Genomic DNA, 21,819 nt, shown 5'->3' with positions numbered 1-21,819 from the left:
TCACCACACAAAGGTTGTTTATATTTATTTAATGCTAAGAACATAGATATCTTAAAGAAAAGACAGACAATATGGTGTCTTCTAAGCAGGATTTTGATCACAAAAATTGGTGTTCAAATCTCTAAAACAGAAGAGCACACAAATCTAGAAAAAACAAAACAAAACATATCTTCTCTCTTACCTGAATTAACCTGAGAACCCTAAACACTCCCTTTAAGAGTTATCAATATCATAGTGCAAAGAAACTGAAAACCCATAGTGTTTCAACCATAAAACCAACACCTGGTTTATACGTGACAAAAATAGGATAAAAACATGTAAAATAATGTGCAGTTTATAGAACTCAGAGAACATCGGAGTGACCAAAGGTCGAGGGAACAAGCTGTCAAGGTGGGTGCCTGGAGGACCCGGAGGGCTGAACGCTGAGCTTTCACTGGTAGGTGGGATACAACGCGATATCTCTCACAGCCAGCAGATTCACCGACGCTCTGGTAACATTTCCGGAATGAAAACCAAGGTAGTTCTCAGTCAGGAAGGTTCTCCTGGAGAGCATGGACAGCATGTTGTTGAGCCGGGACCTGATGCCAGCAAAGTGAAACTGGCGCTCTTGATTCAAGTTCCTAAAGGAGTCTCGTAAGCACAGATCCAAGTGAGGGGTGCCCCAGAACTTGGCATGTCCAGAGGGGACGAGGTCAGCAGCTCTGCTGGATGCTTGGGAGCCCAGTGAGCTGGCCACTGAGCCCTGGGAAGACACAGAGGAGGAAGACCTCAGGCTGGAAGATCTGGACACAGACATCCTGGATACTGGTGATCCTTCTTTAGACTGGGTGCCCTGAGAAAAGAGAACATTCTCGTCCACGTCAGTCTGGGTGGTGGCTGACGTGGACCGAACCACGGTTTGGGAGGTCGCGGCCCTGGTGGTGACCATGGTCTGGGTCCCCGCACACGCCGTGGCCATGCTGGCCTGGGTCGCCACATCACTCCTGCTCACTGCTGGTGCCTCCTCTCCTGGCTCCGTCTGAGTGGCGGCCTCGGTCATCCTCCTGCCCTCTGGTTTGTCCCTGAGGCCATTGAGGTCCTCGTCACTGACAGTAGAGGACTCGGAATCATGGCGCCTGGCCTCTGCCTTGCCTTCAGCAGGCGCCTCATACCCCAGCTCGGCCTTCTTGGGGGTGCTTGAGAGCCGGGCCAGCCGCAGGCGCAGCAGGCCGCCCAACGTGAGCTCCTTAGCCAGGGGCTTCCGGTCGACTAGATGGTCGAACCTGCCACTGATCTGGAAGTCAGAGAGCAGCTTGGAGCTGATGGGCTTCGACTCTGCATACAGGATTCGGAACTCCAGATCAAAGTGTTCAACCACTTGGCCAGACAGGATGACCAAGTTACTGCTATTTAATTTGCCATCTGTCCACGTAAAACTTAATTAAGGATTAAAAACAAACAAAGAGAAGCTGGTAAGGATGAGCAATCTCTTTAGGTTTACTTACTGTCAAACTGAACAATAAACCCCAGGTATCCTGCTCCAGGAGTCACAGCTGGGTGACAGCGCACACCTACCATGCAGTGTAAATCCAACTGGCCTCACTCCAGTATACAACATAGGTATGCACTAAGAGAAGTTAAAAGGCCAGCTGTTTAACCAACACACTAAGACCTACACCTCCTCAGCCTCAGGATTTCTAAAAACTAGAAAGGACTAGAAGTGAGGAAACTAGCTAGTGATGTCACAATGGGAAGCTAGTGGTAGACCCTAGACTAGACCCCAGTCATTAAGAATGGCTAGCATAGAGCAGCCCTGGTGGCTCAGTGGTTTAGCACCACCTTCAGCCCAGGGTATGATCCTGGGGACCCGGAATCGTCCACGTTAGGCTCCCTGCATGGAGCCTGCTTCTCCCTCTGCCTGTGTCTCTGCCTCTCTCTCTCTCTCTCTCTGTGTGTGTGTGTGTGTCTCCTGAATAAATAAATTAAATCTTAAGAAAAAAAAAAAAAAAAAAGAATGGCTAGTAGAGTGCTCCTCCAATACTGCTACTTCCAAAGGGAGATGATATTGTCCTTCTAAGGATGACACTGTTGATTCAGAATTAGTGGTCCTGCCTGTCCAGCATCCCTTCTCCTTCCTCTAGTACCAAAACCCTACCCACCCCAACTAATTTTTCAAGGACTGATGACAATGCAAACAGAAAGAAAGTCTCTCTCTTTGGGAGATAGCTACTAATGGCTATGTAAGTAAGCCTGGATCTTTGCCTTCAAAGGGATAGCCTGACTGAGAATAAAGATCAGCTAGAGAAAAGCAGAGCCAGGGGACAATATTCTGATAAATGTATGCCCTCCAGGTCAAGACGAGCTGAAAACCAACTGCACCTTTCTACACTTCCAAGTTATGGGACTCAATAAATTTTACTTTGCATAAAGTAGTTCAAACTAGCTTTCTACACTTGCAATCACCCCAGTGATAAAAAAGTTTGTATTAAGAATAGGATGTTTTAAATGAGAGATCATAGAATATAGCATCATCTCTGTCTCTGGCAACCAAGGATCCCTGCTAATGCAATTCTACCTTGAGAATGACCTTCGAAGCCTTAGAAGAAAGACTCTTTTGGAAACCCTCAGTGAGGGTTGAAATTGAAAACCCTCAATCATGCAAACAAGACACCTACCCAACACCAGGATCATGAAATGCTCTCAACAAATAGAAGCTACCATCCTCATCCTCATAGGTAGCATATTTCTTTTATAGAGAGTAATGTAATTTTTATATATTTTAGAATAGCCAAAAACCATTCAAGACTAAGTTTGCATAACATAGATAAAGCCTATTTTGGGTGAAAATCTAGTTTCCTCCAGTTATTTATAAACGTCTTATGAAAGGAGGTCTCAAGGAAGAGTGTGAATTTTGCTCTGAGCAACAACAGTACTGTCTGAAAAGACAGGCATTGCAAGTTTCTTGATCCAACCGTCTCAGCTTCCACAACTCTTTTCGTGTCTGCCTTTACCCAGGGCTGACACATAATCATAACCCAGAGATGCATGTTTTTTTAAAAGGAGTTTTTCTTTTATAAACTCAAGACATACCTCATGCACTCCACCAATCTCACTCACAGACACACCACCATCAGAACCACATAAGAAAACATGGTATGTCTTCACTTCTGGAGATCAGTGTTAACCATTCATCTCCTCCCTCTTCAACTTCCCAGCACCCTGCTGTAAAGTGCTACTGCCAAGGAGAGACTTCAAAGGTAGGGCCAGAAACAGGGACCAGGACTTTTGAAACCCAAGCACTAGGTTACCAGGCTTGAAGGAAGGTGAAGGATTTAAGGGTAAGGTGACAGCTTCGGCTGTCCTCCACACTGATGCCGAGGCCTGCGACTGCCCCTACCTACAAGTGAGCAGGGACAAGGGGTAGGGGATGGTCAAAGGCCCCAAGGAACAGAATTTGAGACCACTCCTGTCACTGGTGACCCCCAGTGACTCCCACTATAGGCCTGACCAAGGCTGGAATCAAGGACTCGTTCACTGGGGGTCTCCAGGCAAGTTTCAACATCTGTACTTTAGTTTTGTGGCCCATAGGGCAGGGCAGGTGACCCACCCCACACCCAGACCACCTTCTGCAAGAGGAGGCTCTGACTCATGTACTCAACACCCGCAGATACACACCTATCAGAATGCTTGGCCACAAAGGCTCCCATTGAGAGGAAAAAGCCATTTTTACCTTTATATAGCACATACCTCCTCCAAAGGTTAGAGTAGCAAGCATGGGCAGGCTAGAGACTTACCTATAGGAGCCCGTAGCCACTCGAATGCCATCAATCAGCGTGAACTTTTCATGAACCTGCCCAACTATCTTAGTTCCTGACCTCGCATAGTATGTATTTCCAGTAATGGTCCGAACAGTCATCAGCTGTCAGCAGGGAATGGGAGAAAAAGAAACAATCCAGTGAGCAAATGATTAAGAGGGCTTGGTTTACAATTCCTGAACAGACACGCTCGTTGGCAAAGGAGCGGCCCCCAGTCCCCTTCAGTAACAGCCTACCCGGCACACTAGCAGGCATGCTTGTGACCCCAGTAATGCGACTTGGCTGAGTCTGTCTTGTGTGCCCTTGGCTTACATTGATTTTTGAGACTCACAATAGAAGACTCACTTTTGAGGAAAGGACACAAGAGAATCCAAGAAGTGATTCTGAAACAAAATGTGGGGAATAAAATCCTCAAAGAAAACATGCTAGTAATAAGTATCATTTTAACAAAGGCTTAAAGAAGCTAAGATGGTATTTCCCCTGCCCTTTTATTTAACAGCATCAGTTAATGAATAACAGCCCATCCCCAGGTACCCCACAGAACAGGACAAGCCCTAACACAAGACTTCCGAGGGTGAACACTCATAGCACACATGGCTTAATTAGCAATATCACATCTCTTATAAGAACAAGTTTACCAAAAGGGCACCAATACATTGGGGCCCCACGGGGCCTCTGTAGGCATAATTACCCTCGTCAAAGGATGCACAAAAACTTATATCCAATGGTATGTAAAATATCAAGACCATCTGCATTCTTTGGAGCAAATCAGTACCATAGGAACTATATACCTTTAGAAATCCTACATGATCCAAAGGAAATGTTAAAATTTTTCATTTAATTCTCTCAAATCCTTCAGTGAGTGACTGGTTAAACAAAGTGTGCTACCACCATACCACATGTATCGACTCAGCAGTAGAAACAACAAGCTACTATACACACAACAATTTGGGTAGATCTCAAGGTACTGTGCAGGATGAAGAAAGCCTATCTACAAAGGTCACATACAGGGGCGCCTGGGTGGTACGGTCGGTTAAGCATCTGACTCTTGGTTTTGACTCAGGTCATGATCTCAGGATCGAGAGATCAAGCTCCATGTCAACCTCTGTGCTCAACACAGAATCTGCTTCAGATTCTCTCTCTCCTCTTTCTGCCCCTTTCCCCTCTTGCACACATACACTCTCTAAAATAAATGTCTTGAAAAAAAAAAAACCTCACATACTGTATGATTCCATTTAGAGGACATTCTCTAAATGACAAAATTATAGATGAGGAACAAACTACTAGTTGCCAGGGGTTAAAAATGGGGAGGAGGGCACAGAGAGAGGAGGAGATGCGACCATAATGGAAGCAAGAGGGAGATCACTGTGATAGAACAGTTCTGCATTGTGGTACACATATGTCCACAGGTGATAAAATGGCATGGAACTTTAGGCACACATTGTACCAATGCCAATTTCCAGCCTTTGATTTTGTATTATGGTACATAAGATGTAACCGCTGGGGAAAACTGGATGAAGGAAACATGGAAACCCCAATCACTTTTGCAGCTTCAGTGAATCTGTCATTATTTCAAAATGCAAACAAAAGACAAAACAAAAACACTATGCTATGACATAACATCACTTCTGTGGTCTTATCAAAACAAATAATCTGAAATTGGCCATGAGGCAATGTCAGACAAACCCAAATTTTATAGAACACTGGCTAGTATTCTTCAAGAGCATCAACACCCTAAAAGACAAAGGAAGACAGAGGAATAGTTCCAGATGAGAGGATGCTAAGGAGACATGACAACCCAATGGGGGATATGGTCCTGGGTTGGATCCTGGACAAGATAAAGGGTATTCGTGGAATGATCAGTGAGATCAGTAAGGTCTGTAGAGGAGATAATAGTATTAGATCAAATTTATTTCTCAATTTTGAAATTCACACGAAGGCTTGTTAATATGTTAATATTTAGACAGTTTGGGCAAAGAGTATTCAGGAATTCCCTATATTTGGGGGCACCTGGCTGGCTCAGTTGATAGAGCATGTGACTCTTGATCTCAGGGTTGTTGAGTTCAAGTCCCATGTTGGACATAGTGTCTACTTAAAAAACAAATTTTTAAAAAAGGAATTCCTTATATTTGTAACTCCTTTGTCAATCAAATTATTTTAAAATAAAATTAAACAAACTAGGAACTTCCATAGAGGTACACACTGGAGCAGGCGAGGGCAAGGTGAGGGGCTTCCTGGAGGAGAGGCTGATTCCTGATCCAAGCTTTATAAGCATTAAAAAATATCACTATGGGTGTAGCTAGGCATGGTTGTGTACATCTTTCCCTTTGGCACTTACCTGAATATAGTACAGGCCTCTGTGATTGTGGCCAAAGCACTTTTGCATGTCTACACACAAATATGTGACCAAGTTCCTACAGACAGGACACTCGACATTCAGAACCAGTTGCAGAGCCAGGGGCACAGCAGAGGTCAGCTCCCCTGGATGAGGGTACAGATTACCCAGCAGACATACTCCAGTGAGAGAAGCACCAGAGAAGACGGTGCTTCTCTAGGAAGTAGTTAAGACACTATGAATATTACTGAGTCCAATGGTACAGACCCTGCTTCGACTCTTCCCGAGGGCAGCAATCAATAGTGTGCAACTGAGTCAGTAGGTAATGCTAGATTTCTGCCGAGTAGACGGTTCGGAGTCAGTCTCCCGATCAGAACTGTGGCCAGAGACGCTCCGTGATTTTCCCACTGCTAGCACACATAGCACACACAGCCTTAGTTTCAGACAGGGAGCCTCGGGGTTCCACGGTGGCATCCTGCATTGCTTTGCCTGGCTCTGGGTAAGAGCAGTCACAGTCTGGATGATAATGTGCTTTTTCTGTGCTCACGTGCATTTTCCTGGAGTCCACCTGGCCTCTGGTTTCAACTACTGCTGGGTCACACGGCTGGCTCATTTCATTCTGGCTCCAAGCTCTAATTCTACCTTCACCATGAATTTGCTTTGTAGCAGCAGCAACAAGTAACTACCTAATTAAATCCAATCCTTAGGTTCCTCATTAGGGAAAACCACCCCCAAAAACTCTTGGAGAAGTTAAATGGCCAAATTTTGTAGACCAAGTTACTTGATAATACCAAGGTGGCAGGCTGACATCCACTATGCAAGTAGCCAGTGGCCAAAGCCCAAATTCTTAGTTTGGTTTGTTTACTGCTTTATTTCCAGAACACTTAAGTGGCTCAGAGAAGGTGACGAACCAATGATGAATTAAGCCCCAAAATCAGGGCTCACATTAAGATACCTGATTTAAAAAGATGAAGAACAAATATGATAATTTTTCTTGCCTCTTTCCACTACAGAGAACAAGCTAGCTGACTTATGTAAGCTTACATTTAACTACTTAAATTCAAATTACTTTCATGCTCAGAGCAAAGGACATAGAAAGCCTTTTTTTTTTTTTTAAGATTTTATTTATTTATTTGAGAGAGATAGCATGAGGGGGGAGACAGGGAGAAGGAGAAGCAGGTTCCTGGCCCATCAAGAAGTCCCACAAGCGGCTCTATCCCAGGACCGGGGGACCTTGACCCAAGCTATAGCAGATGCTTAGCCGACTGAGCCACCCAGGTGCCCTAAGCCTAATTTTGGAATAACAAGAACCGACAGGCAGCACCTGACATGGTCAGGAACAGTGGCACTAGAGGCAGGCAGGTCCACCCACCCTATCCCACTCCTTTCTCATTATAGACACTGGACTCTCTGTGCCACCACTTCCCCAACAGAGTGGCCGTGAGGACTAAGTCACAGAGCATTTGTCAGGAGCCTAGGACAGTGCCAAGAACAAAGCAGGGGCTCTATCAGTGGTGGCCCTGCCCCTGCTTCTGTCAAAAGCAGCATGTTTCAGGCACCTCACGCTGCCAAGAACTGAGCTCCTGGTTAGGCGGGAGCACGACACGAGGGGCAAGGCAAGGTTTGAGTCCTGACTCTGTGGTTTCTTTTTTTTTCCTAGTCGTGGTGGTAATTTTTTTTAATTTATTTAAATTTAATCAACACATAGCATATTATTAGTTTCAGAGATAGAGGTCAGTGATTCATCATCTCATATAACACCCAGTGCTCATAACATCACATGTCCTCCTTAATTCCCATCACCCAGTTACATATCCCTCCACCCCCTCCTCTCCAGCAACTCTAAGTTTGTTTCCTATGATTAAGTCTCTTATAGGGGCCTCTGGGTGGCTCAGTGGTTGAGCGCCTGCCTTTGGCTCAGGGATCCTGGGATCCCCCAGGATCCTGGGGTCCTCAGATCGAATCCTGCATTGGGCTCTTTGCAGGGAGGCTGCTTCTCCCTCTGCCTATATCTCTGCCTCTTTCTCTGTGTCTCTCATGAATGAATAAATAAAATCTTAAAAAAAATAATCTCTTATGGTGTCTTCCTGTCTGATTTAATCATTTTTCCCTCCCTTCCCATATGTTCCTGTTTTGTTTCTTAAATTCCACAAGTGAAATCATGTGATAGTTGTCTTTCTCTGACTGACTTATTTAGCTTATATAATGCCCTCTAGTTCCAACCACATTGTTGCAAATGGCAAGATTTCTTTTCTTTTTTTTTTTTTTTGATGGCTAAGTAATATTTCATTGTATATATATCATCTTCCTTATCCATTCATCTGTCGATGGACAGCTGGGCTCTTTCCGTAGTTTGGCTATTGTGGACATTGTTGCTATAAACATTGGGGTGCAGGTGCCCCTTCAGATCACTATATTTGTATCTTTGGGGTAAATCCCTAGTAGTGTAATTGCTGGATCATAAGGTAACTCTATTTTTAACTTCTTTAGGAAACTCCATACTGTTTTCCAGAGTGGCTGCACCAGCTTGCATACCCTAGGGTTTCTTTTCTGTGAGATTTCAGGCATATGGTTTTGCTCGTGGCCTCAGCTGCCTCTTCTGGAATGGAGATCCCCCACCCACCACCGTATAGACCGTGTAGGTCTCAGACATTCAGTCGTCACTGCTGATTGTGGGGAGACTAGAAATGTGTAACACAAACCTTCTCCTGCTCAGGATGCACTTTCAGATCCATGCACATATCCAAAAACTGCGAGAGCAGAGCCTGGTCCAGAAGGATGTAGACAGCGACTCCCTGTTTCCGACTTATTTCCTGCAGGTCCTTGAAGATGTCAATGTCCGTGAAAACATCCATCACCACCGCAATCACCTACAGAGTGAGGCAACATAGGGAAGAGCAAGCTGTCAGCTCATGGGAACACCAGCTTATAGCTTACTGACCAGACTCTGGAGCCCAACCCAGAGCCGGGAAAGACTCCCTGCCCTACAGCACCCCTGCCCACCTTCTGCACTACTGGTTTGTCCACAACCATGGATACATCCATCTCCAAAGACACTCAGGCCACCATACCCTATACATCCAGACTTGGCTCAACTTAACCCCCAGACCACCTCCCAGCCACTGTCCTCCGCACTGCCTCGGACCAGTCCTTTCTTGTCCCTAACACCATATCTCCATTCATGCCTGTTGCTCAATCTTCCACACTCAGCATCAGTTCACAGCTGCCTGAGCCATGCAGCCCTAGGCAGATTACAGTTATTTCCAACGTCTGGCCCTGAGTCTGCAAACTAAGTGTACGGTCAGAATTAAATGACTATGTTACATAAAGTGCAAGGTACAAAAGACCCCTCAAGTATCTGTTCATTGATTCCTTTCACCAGTCCAGGGTAGGAGCCATCCAGACAGTTCAACACAGGAGGCATTTGCCAGCTCCTGGCTTTCCTTGCTGGGAACAGGCTGCTCCCGGGGCCAAGCCTCTCATCATACCCTCTGCAGGTTTAAGAGTGGGGCGTTCAGTGAAGTCCTGGCAGGGCTGTGGTGTGTAGGCTTAGTACAAGTCCCTGAAAACCAAGCCAGAGCCAGGGCCTGAGCCAAGGCCTGGAGCCAAGGAGACAGCTCCCTGAGCCAGCATTAGGAGCAGCCTGGGCTGGAAGGGGGGTCTCCCTCCTCCTCACTTCAACAGTGAAAACTGTGTGTCTTCAGACATTAACTCCTTTTCTGAACATTAAGGCATTTATTTATGGGTCTCGCGTCTCCTACTGGAATGAAGGCCCTGGAATGGGATGGATTCAGCTCTGTGTCCCCCAGAGGACTCAGGACAGCACCTGATAGCCATGATCCCTTAAGGAGGGGAGTGTTCAAGAACCAACACAGAGACAAACAGGAGATTCTCTGGTCTTTCTCCAACATACTAGTCTCACTACCAGGATGAGGGACCATGAAATGCCAGCCTCCGGAAAGTCACTGCTATGAGGAGTCTGGAAAGACCAATTTCTCTCTATGGCTGCCTTCCCCACGGCTTCCCACCCCCCCCACCCACCCCCCAGTGTTGATGAAGCCCCAACTGTTGAGCTATTATTGGGGAAGGGTTTGGCTAAAACCCCCGGACACAATTTTTTAAAGTAAGTGTTTTTTGTTTTTTGTTTTTTAAAGTAGGCTCCATGCCCACCACGGGGCTTGAACTCACAACCCTGAGATTGAGAGTTGCACACTCTGCAGACTAACCCAGCCAGGTGCCCTGAAAATCAGTGTTCTCTCTGAATTGGTGGCATCATCAGAAGTTTACATCCTCCGTGGGATGTCTGGGTAGCTCAGCGGTTGAGCACCTGCCTTAGGCTCATGGTGTGATCCTGGGTTCTGGGATGGAGTTCCACAACAGGCTCCCCACAAGGAGTCTGCTTCTCCCTCTGCCTATGTCTCTGCTTCTCTCTGTGTCTCTCATGAATAATTAAATCTTTAAAAGAAGTTTACATCCTCCCATGTGGTTTTAGGCACCCCGTGCAGAGTTGTATCCAGGTCATCTAACATAGTGGACAAAGGTAGAAAGGCCTGGGCATCAATCCAAGCTCTGGAGCACACTAGCTGTGTGACCCTAGGCAAGTTCTTCAGCTGTCTGAGCCTCAGTTTCCTCCTCTGGAAGAGATGGATAATAACAGCATCTACGTCTAAGGGCTGTCGTGAGGATTACATGAGACAAAGACGAAAAGGGCTTAGCTCAGGCATAATGCAGGTGCTCCATCAAGCAGCCAGCACCTCTTCAGAGTCTGCTGTGAGCCAAACCCCGGGCTAGGCAGAAAAACAGCTATAAAGAATCTGACAGATACCAGACTTATCTGCAAAGGGGGGACAAGAGATGCAGGCAGGCAAAATGAGGCAATTTCATCAGGGGAACTTGAGGACAGGAGGAGACAGTGAGGCCCCTCCCTTGCTGTGGTGCAGGTGCTACAGGTACTCAATTGTTTACCAGAGCAAAGAAGGATTCCTGGAGAAGAGGGCCTTTGAGCTGAATCACAAATAAGGACCCAATTTGGACATTTTTATTTTTCAGATTCAGCAATGTTTAGGAGGACTCACAGCTGAAGAAGTGAAGAGGAGGGCAATGGAGCAGAAAACCATGTGGCAGCAGAGGGAGAGGCAGGAAATGATGGGGTAGGGGCCAGTGTGGCCAGAACAGAGAACATGTGTGAGAGGGAACAGCAGGATCTGGCTGAGGGGCCTTCAGGTGAGCCAGATGGTGGAGGGCCTGAGTGCCAACCAGAGTCATCACCAAACAGGCAATGGAGGGGGAGGTTTAAAAAGAGAAAAGGGAGGGGGGGCAGGGGAGGACGCCTGGGTGGCTCCGCAGCTGAGGGTGTGATCCTGGGATCCGGGATCCAGTCCTGCATTGGGCTCCCTTGGCGGGGAGCCTGCTTCTCCCTCTGCCTGTGTCTCTGCCTCTCTCTGTCTCTCATGAATAAATACATCTTTAAAAAAAAAAGAGTAAAGAGGGGTGCATGGGGGGCTCAGTCGGTGAAGCACCTGCCTTGGGCTCAGGTCATGGTCCCAGGGCCCTGCGTCAGGCCCCCTGCTCAGCAGCGTCTCCCTCTCCCCTTTCCCCCTGCTTGTGTTTTCATTCACTCTCTCAAATGAATAAAAAATCTTTTAAAAATGTAAGAGTAAGGGGCTCCAGGGGCACCTGGGTGGCTCAAACACCTGACTCTTGGTTTCGGCTCAGGTCATGATCTCAGGATTGTGAGATCGAGCCCCGGGTCAGGCTCCACAAAGATTCTCTTTCTCCGTCTGCCCCTCCCCATCCTACCCCCCGAAAAGAGTAAGGAGTTTGAAGTGGTGAACCCAACAGTAGTGGCTACTAGAAGATAGGTTGGTGCAGGCTGGAGGTCTGGCCCCATCTCCTACAACCCAGAAGGCACTCAGATATTTTTATTTTTCAGATTCAGCAATGTTTAGGAGGACTCACAGCTGAAGGAAGAAAAATCAGTGGTAGAGGCTTCCATGACAGGCCAGGCAGGAAGCAACAAGGGCTGCAGAGAAGGGAAGGAGCCCATGCAAAGAGCCCGGCAGCGGACTATGCAGGCTGGAGGCGAGGGGGGGTATGCTGGGGGGAGGTAGAGGCACACTCATCTCCACATAAACAGAAAACACCCAACAGGCCTGAGAGAAAGGCTATGGAAGGCATCGGGAGCAGCAGTAAAACCTTCAGAGGACTGAACGTACTCATACAGGATTGTGTGCAGAGCTCACAAGACAAAGCTCAGGGAAGACAGAGCCAAGGCTCATTCACTGACCTCAAGAAAGCCAGGCCGATGAGGGACACAGAGGACGCCCAGTCTCACGGGGCTGGTGGTCGTGCACCCAGCTTGCCCATGGAAGGGACCGAGAAACCCTGCCCGGCTGGCCGGCTTAGAAACCGGGACCCAGGAGCAGGGCCCAGAGAGTAAGGCGCCTACTAAACTGGACTTTGATTCACCACTTATCAAAACAAATGTACAAACACCGCCTTTGTTAGGTGGTGAGTACGTATCCAATTAGCTATTGGTTTGTTTGGTTTTAAAGGCCCAGCCTTTCCTGTACGTGTTGAAAATAATTGGATTTGAACGCTAGGTGTTTAGAGGGTGGATGGAGGTATTTCTCTCCATACCTTCCCTGTACCCATCCCCTCCTGTCTTACCAGAGCAGAAGGCTTGCAACAGAGAAGAGCCCACCCCACTCCCCCATCACCTCCCCACTCCAGCCCCGTGCAGTCAAGTCCCGTAGACTACACTAGACCTGAGGTCCCTCAAACCTCTGAACGGACACTCTCTCCACCAAGCTCAGCAACAGCCTGGACTCATTCACAGGCCAGCTGAGTGCCTGCTTTCCAAGGCTAGACTCGTGTCCTAGGTGCTACTTTCCTGCTGCAGGTCGCTGGGCCCTGGAAGGACACCTGGACTTGGAACCAGCCATTGCTCCCACTCCCTGACACATCACATGGGATGGACAAGGGAGAGACACATCTGGAAAGTGGGCATCCCATGCCCATCAAGCCCTTCCCCCCACCCCAGTCACTATCCCAGCCTGTGCTGTAAAGGGCCTGCCCAACCTCTAAGGGTTAGAAAGCTCTAAAAAGGGGGGCTTCTGAGTGTCTATTCAAGGTCAATCCCCATTGGCAACTCGGTGCGAATCAGTCACTATGTAATATGCAAGGAGGAAACATCCCACTGCCAGAAGCTGTCACCCAGTACCCTACAGTTCCGGCACTTCTCCGGCCACATCTAGAGCAGCCACACCTGTGTCAAGTCCCACAGCATGCTCACAGGTAACAACCCTCATCCGGTCACTCCAACTACCCCTTGGTGATTTAAACCAAGGGACCCAGTGATCCACGGCTATACAGCAGCAACTACCGTGCTATTTTCAGTCTTCGGGATGAGCACAAACCATTTCTGTTCATTTTCACATGATCTGGGAAGCTTTTCCATCGGCTTTCTTGCATAAAAGCTCTAAAGAGATATCTCGGGATTTCAAAACCCCAGTAATTATCTCTGGTTTCCTGATGAGAAAAATAAAGCTTGGAGCGGTTAGGTAACTTGTTCACAGTGACACACTTAAGCAAAGGCGGGAGCTGGAATCCCAGCCCAGGTCTGGGCGACTCCAGAGCCACCTATTAAGAGTGTTAGATTACATAGGATTCTAAACAAGTCTAAGGTTTAGTGTCCAAGGGGTTGAGAGCTCGGAATACATCCTGAAAGGATCAGTACCGTATTTCACAAAGGACATGGGATGGATCCCATCAGGAGACGATGACAAATGACACGAAATAGTTCACAGAAGGAATGTTAAGGAAGCCTGGAAGCCCCAGCCCTAGAAGGGAAGCCCCTTCTCTCTGCAGGTGGTACTGCCGAGTAACGGAGAATGCACTTCATCAGGAAACCTGGGGAACACAGGCATTGGGTGAACGGGCTGCAGAGGCGGACCTAGACTTGGGTGCTGGCTCCTCCACCTTCCAGCACCATGGACCCTCCGGCAAGATACTTAAGTTCTGCTTCCTTCTGTTGTCTGCAAATACTACAGCCTGTCCTGGAGGCTCTGCCGCGGGTTCAGCCCAGAGAGAACCCCGGCCGGCCCCCAGCACACAGGAAGCCCTCACACGGCAGCTTGTGAGTCTGATCCCCAGTTTTGCCACTATCCCCAGGCAGGTGGTTCTCCCTGAGATCAGCGCCCTCTAGCTGGGTGGTGTAGGGCCCCTCGTTCCAGCTCTCCCTCTGCCAGAAGCGGGAAGTTCCCGTCCATCACCCCTTCTTCCCACACCTGTCTCCCCTCCTCCCACCGCAGCCGGAAAGCACGGGCACGTGAGCCACATGTGTGGAGTTCTACCCCAGGTCTGTGCACACTCGGAGAGCCTCGGCCTGCCCGGCGACAGCCCAGCTGCTGAACTTCACACTGACCACGTGCCACTCAGACCCAGTTCCCTCGGTCCCCCGGTGCCCTTGCCACCTATGCTTCTGGACACCCTCGTGCTCTCCCCATTCATTACAGGTTTTAAATAGAACAGATATCACCTCCTTGAAATTTCTTGAAAAGTGTGTAAGTGACTCGGTATTATCTTCAGGGTTTAGAAACAAAGTGACAAAGTAAATGTCCACCACGACCCGGAATTAGCGTGTGGGTGGTGTTTCCCCGCAGTCGTACAACTAACCACAGAAGCACCGGGACGGAGGCGCTGGCATGGCCCAGGTCCGCAGTGTGCACCGCGCCTCTCCAGACAGGCAGGGAGCAGCGCCTGCCCTCGCGGACCCACCGGCAGCTGCATCTCCTCCGGCGTGTTTCAGCAAGAAGTACTTAGGCCAGCTAGGCTTTTAGAAAGCAGCAGCATCCAGAGGGGTTGGGGGGACTCAGGGGGCTATTGTTCTGAGTTCTCTTTATGTTCTATTTATGGAAAGCACTTACCTGGTTCCAAACTCCGATCTACAAAACAGGGTGTTTCCAGAGTCACCTACCCCCCATCCTCATCCCTGTGCCTCCTTTCTCCATCACGATAGTGACTTTGATCTGTCCTTAGATGGTCTTGCATTTTGCTAAATATAAATAAGTATGCCTACGTATGTACACACGTACTTTACCATCAACGATGTGTATTACGTATACACATGTGTGTGTTCATGTCCCCCCTGCAGGTAAAAGGCAGCATGTGATACACCACATTCTAGAGCAGTGCTGATCAACAGAACCTTCTGGGACCACAGGAATGTTCTGTCTGTGCCATCCACACGGTAGCCACTAGCTACCAGCAGAGACTGAATGCTTGAAATACAACTAAGATACACAGGAACCGGATTTTTCATATTTCATTTGAATTCATATAAATTGAAATAGCTACAGATGGCCAATGGGGATGTCAGTGGTTGTTGCAGCTCTAGACACTCAGTCACAGTAAATAGAACAGCTCCTTTCCTAGGGCCACCCCGCAGATGGGTCAGTTTACTCCCTGCTCCTCTACTTCCACTCCTCCAGTCTCTCACTGTTGTAAATAGTGCCACAAACAAAAAGCCTATTGCACGTGTCTATTCATGCTTCTGCCGGTGTGTCTCTGGACCAGACACACAGGTGCAGAGTCGATGGGTAAATGCAACTGAAATGTTCCTGGATATTCCCAAATTCCCCTCCACGGGCTCTACCACTTGCATCAGGATTTTTACAAAAGCCTGCACACTCAGTACTTTTTTTAGTGAGAGAACTGATCCCATATCCACAAAGGACCCAGGATGATCCTGCAGCTTCTCTGCTATGTGACAGACATCAGAAAAGAATGAAGGAATAACAGCAGACAGAGCAGAAGGGTGGCTGCACTGCTGAGGGGAAGGGGGTGGGAGTCACTGTGCAATGGAGACAGAGCTTCAGTACGGGAAGATGACAGTCCTGAGGTGGACAGTGGCCATGGCTGCAAAGATGTGACTACAATTAATGCCACTTCATGGTAAAAATAGTAAATTTGGTGTATTTTACCACCACCAGACTTGAAAGAAAGAAAAAGAAAGAAAGAAAGAAAGAAAGAAAGAGAAAAAGAAAGAGCCATCAATTCCAAAATCCTTCACCTGATACATAAAATCAAAAGAAGAGATAAAAAGTAGCAATGCTGTCTGCTGGGGTACATCCTACATTTGTGCCTCAGATAGACTTTCCAGGCCAGTGGTTCTTAACCAGGGGCAATTTCCTTCCCTAGGGGACATTTGGCAATTTCTTTAAATTGTGGTAAAATATATGATAGATCTGCCATGCTCATGATTTTCAGGGTATTTTCAGTGGCATTAGTTACATTCACAACATGTGCAATCACCAGGTCTGCTTCCAAAACCTTTTCATCACCCCAAACAGAAACTCTGTAACCTTTAAGCAATAGGTCCCTATCCCTCCTTGGGAGGGAGACTTCTTGAATATCCTGACTATTGGCGGGGGATGGCGTTTCCAGCATCTAGTGGGTAGCAGCCGGGGATGCTGCTCAGGATCCAATGCACAGGACAGCCCTCCAGGACAAAGAATTATCTGATCCAAAATATCAACAGTAGTAATATTGAGAAATCCTGCTCTGGGCTGACTGGGGCATCCAGAACAGGAACTGATCACACCGGACAGATTCTACTGGAACTCAGAGGAGCATTAAGCAAGATCAGGAGGGCCCAAATTCTGATACATCCGCATGCACACCAGGGGCCTCCAACAGATTTCTCAGCGGCTACTCCTCCTGACAGGACGCTTCGTCACGCACTGCTTCTACTAATGCTCAGGTTATCAAATGGATGCCCAAGGGTGCCTCATTGCACAAGGGCCTCTTTGGAACACAGGCAGCTGGTAAGAACCGTGCCTCTGAGGGGTGTGGAACCTCCTGGCAGGATGAGCTTTGCCCAGGAACTCCCATTCAAAACCAGAAATACCCCTCAAGGACCACTGCAGAAACCCATCGCCCATCGAGGGCATGCAGCACTTCCAGGGAAAGTCTCTACTCCAACCTGATTCACAGGGGCCAGAGTCCAGCCACACACCAATTCACATGGCAGGAGAGACAAAGAACAAAATGATTCATCAACTAACACAGTAGAGTACAGGGAAAGACTCCAGAGTAGGTGTGTCAGGGAAAAATCTTGTTCGGCTCCAAATTATTCTAAACGTTCCTTAGGAAGCCAACCTCTTGGCTCTCAAATGCAAAGCAGTATTTCCTCCAGCTTTGGTGAAGCTCAAGTGAGCACCGGGTCAGTAGTCAGCCTGCATTCAGAAGCCACGCTGCACATACATCGTGCGTGTTTTAAACGCCGTGTCTCACTCATGTGGCGGAATGCCCAAACTTTGAAAGGCGCACAGAAACTGAGCCAATGGAGGGCCTGGCCGACTCACAGCCCCAGTCACACCTACTCTGGGACGAGAACTCGCCGAGTGGAAAGGCAGGTGGAATCGCCCAAACGGTTTTGCCATCTTCTGTCCCGCCTCTCCCCTCCCCGCCAACTGTGCCAGACACCCCACATGCAGCAGGAGTGCTGGGTGAGGACGAAACGGATCCAAAAACTGGCCGTCCGGGCTGCAAAGCTAGGATTAGACACTACCATTTCCCAAGTGCCTGCATCCTGACCACTCCAGGCTTCTTCCCCACAAGTGCAGAAGTAGTACTGCCCTAGTCGTTTTGCCGATTATAGGACATGCATCGCGGAAACAAAATGTCCAGATCTTCAGAAACTGCTAAGAAGCTTCGGCCTGTTGAAACTTGTCAGGGTGCCATGAAACTTGTCAAGGTGCCAATCCTCCCGCATGGCAGGGAGTCCGTGTGGAGCAGTGGTTATGAGCACGGACTCCAGAGCTAGGCAGGCAGGCTGGAGCCCAGATCTGTCCCCTACTAATCCTGTGATCTTGGGCAAGTTAACTGCCGGGTCTCTTCTTAATGTGGCCTCCTCCTAGCGGCGAGAGGGTAAATGGGAGAATCCTGGTAAAGGGGTTAGCACAGAAATTGACCCACTAGAAGTGCTCAATCCTACCAGCAGGTGCCTTCACCATCAGGACACGGATGCCTAATGGCTTCTCGTCTCATCCTGAACCAGCCTAAGACCTGCATCCTCACTGTCCTTGCTGCCACAGGTACATCAAAGGATGTGGCCAGAGTGACGGCGCCACTCCTGTGTCCACAAAGCACAGCTCTACCCAGAGCTGCAGTACTGGCCGAGCCACCAGATTAGCAGTTACCTCTGACCCCCATAGGGCCTGTCCACCTGAGGACAGAGACAGTGCCTTATCTCCACTTGGCACAAGGCGGAAAGTGGGGGCTGTCAGTGGCTAAGGGCTGCCGTTCCTCAGTTTGCATCCGGGCTCTGTCTCTCCCTAGCTTTGTGACCTTGGGGCAACTTCTCTATGCCTCGGCTCCATCGCCTGTGGAGTGGAGATAAGTGCACCTACCCTGGAATTATTTGGAACATTGTTTAGCAGAGAGCATTTAGAGAGCAGAGAGGAGATGGTCTCTGAGGCCTCAAGGTTAGCATGTCTCAAAGCCAACTCCTCTCCTGGTCCCAACTCTCAGTCTCGCTCTCTCCTGTAGACTAACTTGGTGGCCTCGCTGCCCACCCAAGCTAAAAAACCTCTCTCCTCCCCAACTCTGCCTCTCCCGTCTTCTCCTTGCCTATTCTCCTACCCCATTCCTCAACACCCTCCCAGGCTACTGAATGATCAAGTCCTGTTATTAAAACTGTTCCCCTACCCAACCGCCCAGCACTGCCTTAGCACCACCCTCTTATCAGTAGGTCCTTGTGCCCTCTTCCCTACAAGCACCCCAGACACCAGCCTCAGCCCTCTCTAACCCATCCTCCCTCATGCCCCCACCAGAATTACTGTTCAGGGACACCAATCTAATGACACTCCTCTGTCAAAACCTTCAGTGGCTCCCCATTGCTCTTTAGCAGGCAAACCCTGGCTCTGGTCTCCCTTCAGCCTCCTCTTCTACCACTAACGCTCACATACTCTCTGCTCCAGCTGTGAGGAACCTGGCTGCTGTGTCCTTTCACCCTTCTGGGACAGTCTCTATCCTCTGGCCTGGCAAGCCCCCAGCATCCTTCTAGACCCAACTCCAAGGTTACCGCCTCACCTGACACTTTCTTTCCGTCTGTAGCAACTTCCTTACCCATTCCATCAGCAGACTGTCAACTCTCAAGTGCAAGCATCATGCCCTTCACCTGTGGCCCCAGCCCCTGGCACAGCATCCGACACCCAGTAGGTGCTGAATGAGCAAGCAGTGTGGCACCTGGCAGAGATGCTGAAAATATCAGTATCAATCAGATTTAAAGGTAACGTACCACCTTTCTCCACTAAAATCGCCCAGGTTCCAAATACAGAATCTTAAAGATATGAGTATGTCGCTAAACTACGGCACAGAACAGGGCAGGAGGTCCTAACCTGGAATGCCAGTATTATAGAATGCCCTCAGAACAAAGGGAGGCTGAGCACCAGCCTCGAGCCCCTTCCAAGGCCAGCACGTGAGTTGAGTTTTCCCTCTGGCCTCAGCCCCAGGGCCCCTTTGCCGCCAATAAAAAGTAGAGCTAGGCCAGAGGTTAAGGCAATTCCTCCTTCTTTCACGGGGAGATCTGTTCATAATTCTTTTAACTTCCAAGTGCCCAAATTTTCCTCCTGGAAGCGAGCTCTAGAAATTCACCCCACCATCGTGCCTTTCTCCATCTTTTTAATCTTGTCAAGCATCTGCGATGTCAAAAGGACCTTCAGCCTACCCACCACACCTACTCCCTCAAAGGCAAGGCACTAAGCCAGGCTACCTTCTACCCAATGCAACCCCGTCAGGAAAAGCACAGAACCCTGGTGAGAGTCAGGGCTTGTTCCCGGACCGGATGCAGAGATCCTAAGCCACAGGTGCCCTGCTGAGTGTAACCAAGGCCCGGGGCCTGGGGCTTTACCTGCCCGTGTGTCCCTGGCACAGTTGACAGCCAGGAAGATGGGCGCTGCCAGTGGGCAGCTAAGCTGGGCGGCAGCGAACAGGGCTCTGGACTAAGGCGCTGCGGCCACACCCACCCTGCCCCCCCCCCCCCGCCCCACCGTCGCGTGCTGCACGCTTTCCCCCAGATCCCTGGGTCCCCAGCACCCTGCTGCAGTCAGACCGCCCACCCCACCCACAGTAAGACTCCAGACAACAGCACCAAAACCCACTGTGAAGAGAGATGACCCAAAGCAGGGTTATCTGCTTTTTAGGAGACTACCAACCGGGGCAGCCCCCCTCGTTCACAGAGGGGGCCATTCCTCCTCTGGCCTATGGCCGGAGGGAAAGAGGCAGGCTTCTCAGGTTAGCGCTGGAACGTGTGTGCTTTCTACAGGGTAGGACCCGGAGCTGTGGCTGGCGACAACGCCAACGCCCGCCGCGGTTGTCCTGAGTGCGACCTTTCTGGACTTCTTCCCTGGGGAACGCAACTCTTAGGAGCTGGGATCCGGTGTTGGCTGCCGGCCAGGAAAATTAGCAATCCGGTCTCCGGTTTTAACTGAAATGCAGAACTGGGAGTAGTTCTAGTCCCCCCCCCCCCCGCCCCCCGGGATGTGGCTCTCGGGAGCTGGACCTCGGACGCCGCTCCCGTCCCTGCGGGCTGAGGCTTCCCCCATGTCCCTGTGAGCCAAGGGGCGGGGGGCGAGTCGGGGGCCCCCGGAGAGGGCCCCCCGCGCCGGGGCCCGAGGCGGGCGCTCACCTCCCGCGCGGCGCGGAGCTGCTGGCGCAGCGCGTCCTTGCAGCCGTGGGGGCCGCCCGAGCCCGCGCCGCGGGGCTGGAAGTGCGCCTCGACGCGCGTGGCGCCGCGGTAGGCGCCCCGGTAGAAGGCGGGCCAGCCGAGCTCCAGCGGCGGCGGCTCCAGGTCCGACTGCTCCGGGAAGTAGGTGCCGGACGAGCAGTCGAGCGACGAGCCGAAGGAGTCCTCGGGCCCCGCCGCCGCGCCGCCCCGGCCCGGCCCCTCGGCCGCCCGCAGGACCGCGCGCACCTCCTCGCGGCTCAGGAAGCGGCCGAGGCGCTCGCGCCGCAGGAAGGCCTCGAAGGCGTCGGGGCCGCCCGCCAGCAGCTCCTCGAGCGCCAGGCGCCGCGCCTCGCTGTACAGCTCGGCCGGGTTGGGCGGCCCGCAGGGCGACAGGCAGCTGGCGGGCAGCTCGTCCAGGCCCTCGCGGCGCTGAGCCATCGCGGCCCGGGACGGATGCGCGGGGTCGGCGGGCGCCGGCGCGGGCCGCCTTATACGCGCCTTTGAATCCAACCGGCCCGCGGCCCGGCCCTCCCATTGGCTGTCGGTGCCGGCGGCCCCGCCCCCTGACCTGCCATTGGCTGCCCCGCGGCCTGGCCCCGCCCCCGCCTCGGCGGCGGCGGCGGCGGCGGCGGCGGCGGCGGCGGCTCTCGAGCGTGAATCGCCGCGTGGGATTGAAACGTGGAGACCCCGCCCCGTCTGCGTCAGTAGTTCCCGCCGCGGGCCCGCGGGGAGCCGAGCTCTGCAGGGTCAGCCGAGCCCCAGGGGCGGCGCTGCCCAGGGCGGCGGGACGGAAGCCGGAGAGCCCGGCCCCCGCCCTCCTAGCGCGCCCCCTGCTGGCCGCGCGGCTCCTGGGCCCTCGGAGCTTGGGTGTGTGCCCCGCCCCGGAGCCGCATCCCCCGCGTTTTCGTCCTTTGTAAACCCCTTCCGAAAATACCCGCCCGTCCTAAAACCTTCTCCTC

At 50.6% G+C, this 21,819-nt stretch overlaps 1 protein-coding gene across 1 annotated transcript; it reads right to left on the bottom strand.

Annotated features, from left to right (window-relative positions):
* On the bottom strand, positions 1-21,324 carry FAM83D (family with sequence similarity 83 member D). The gene is made up of 4 exons (XM_077873158.1): positions 20,822-21,324; positions 8,832-8,999; positions 3,774-3,898; positions 1-1,415 (listed from the first exon to the last, which is right to left on the bottom strand). Exons 1-4 carry the CDS (start codon positions 21,296-21,298, stop codon positions 431-433), a joined length of 1,755 nt encoding a protein of 584 aa, XP_077729284.1. The 5' UTR covers positions 21,299-21,324; the 3' UTR covers positions 1-430.
* Positions 21,325-21,819: the final 495 nt, after the last annotated feature.

This window comes from Canis aureus, chromosome 26 (assembly GCF_053574225.1).
Source record: "Canis aureus isolate CA01 chromosome 26, VMU_Caureus_v.1.0, whole genome shotgun sequence".
NCBI lineage: Eukaryota > Metazoa > Chordata > Mammalia > Carnivora > Canidae > Canis > Canis aureus.
The sequence above is the reverse complement of the archived record's forward strand: the minus strand, read 5'-3'. Positions and strand labels throughout refer to the sequence as shown.

What these genes read in the sequence shown, in the direction of transcription:
- FAM83D (XM_077873158.1), bottom strand. Translation starts at nt 21,298, where the DNA reads ATGGCTCAGCGCCGCGAGGGCCTGGACGAGCTGCCCGCCAGCTGCCTG. An exon ending in AGCTCCGCGCCGCGCGGGAG is followed by an intron (nt 9,000 to 20,821) that starts GTGAGCGCCCGC and finishes CTCACTCTGTAG; the next exon opens with GTGATTGCGGTGGTGATGGA. An exon ending in TGCATCCTGAGCAGGAGAAG is followed by an intron (nt 3,899 to 8,831) that starts GTTTGTGTTACA and finishes CCCTGCTGACAG; the next exon opens with CTGATGACTGTTCGGACCAT.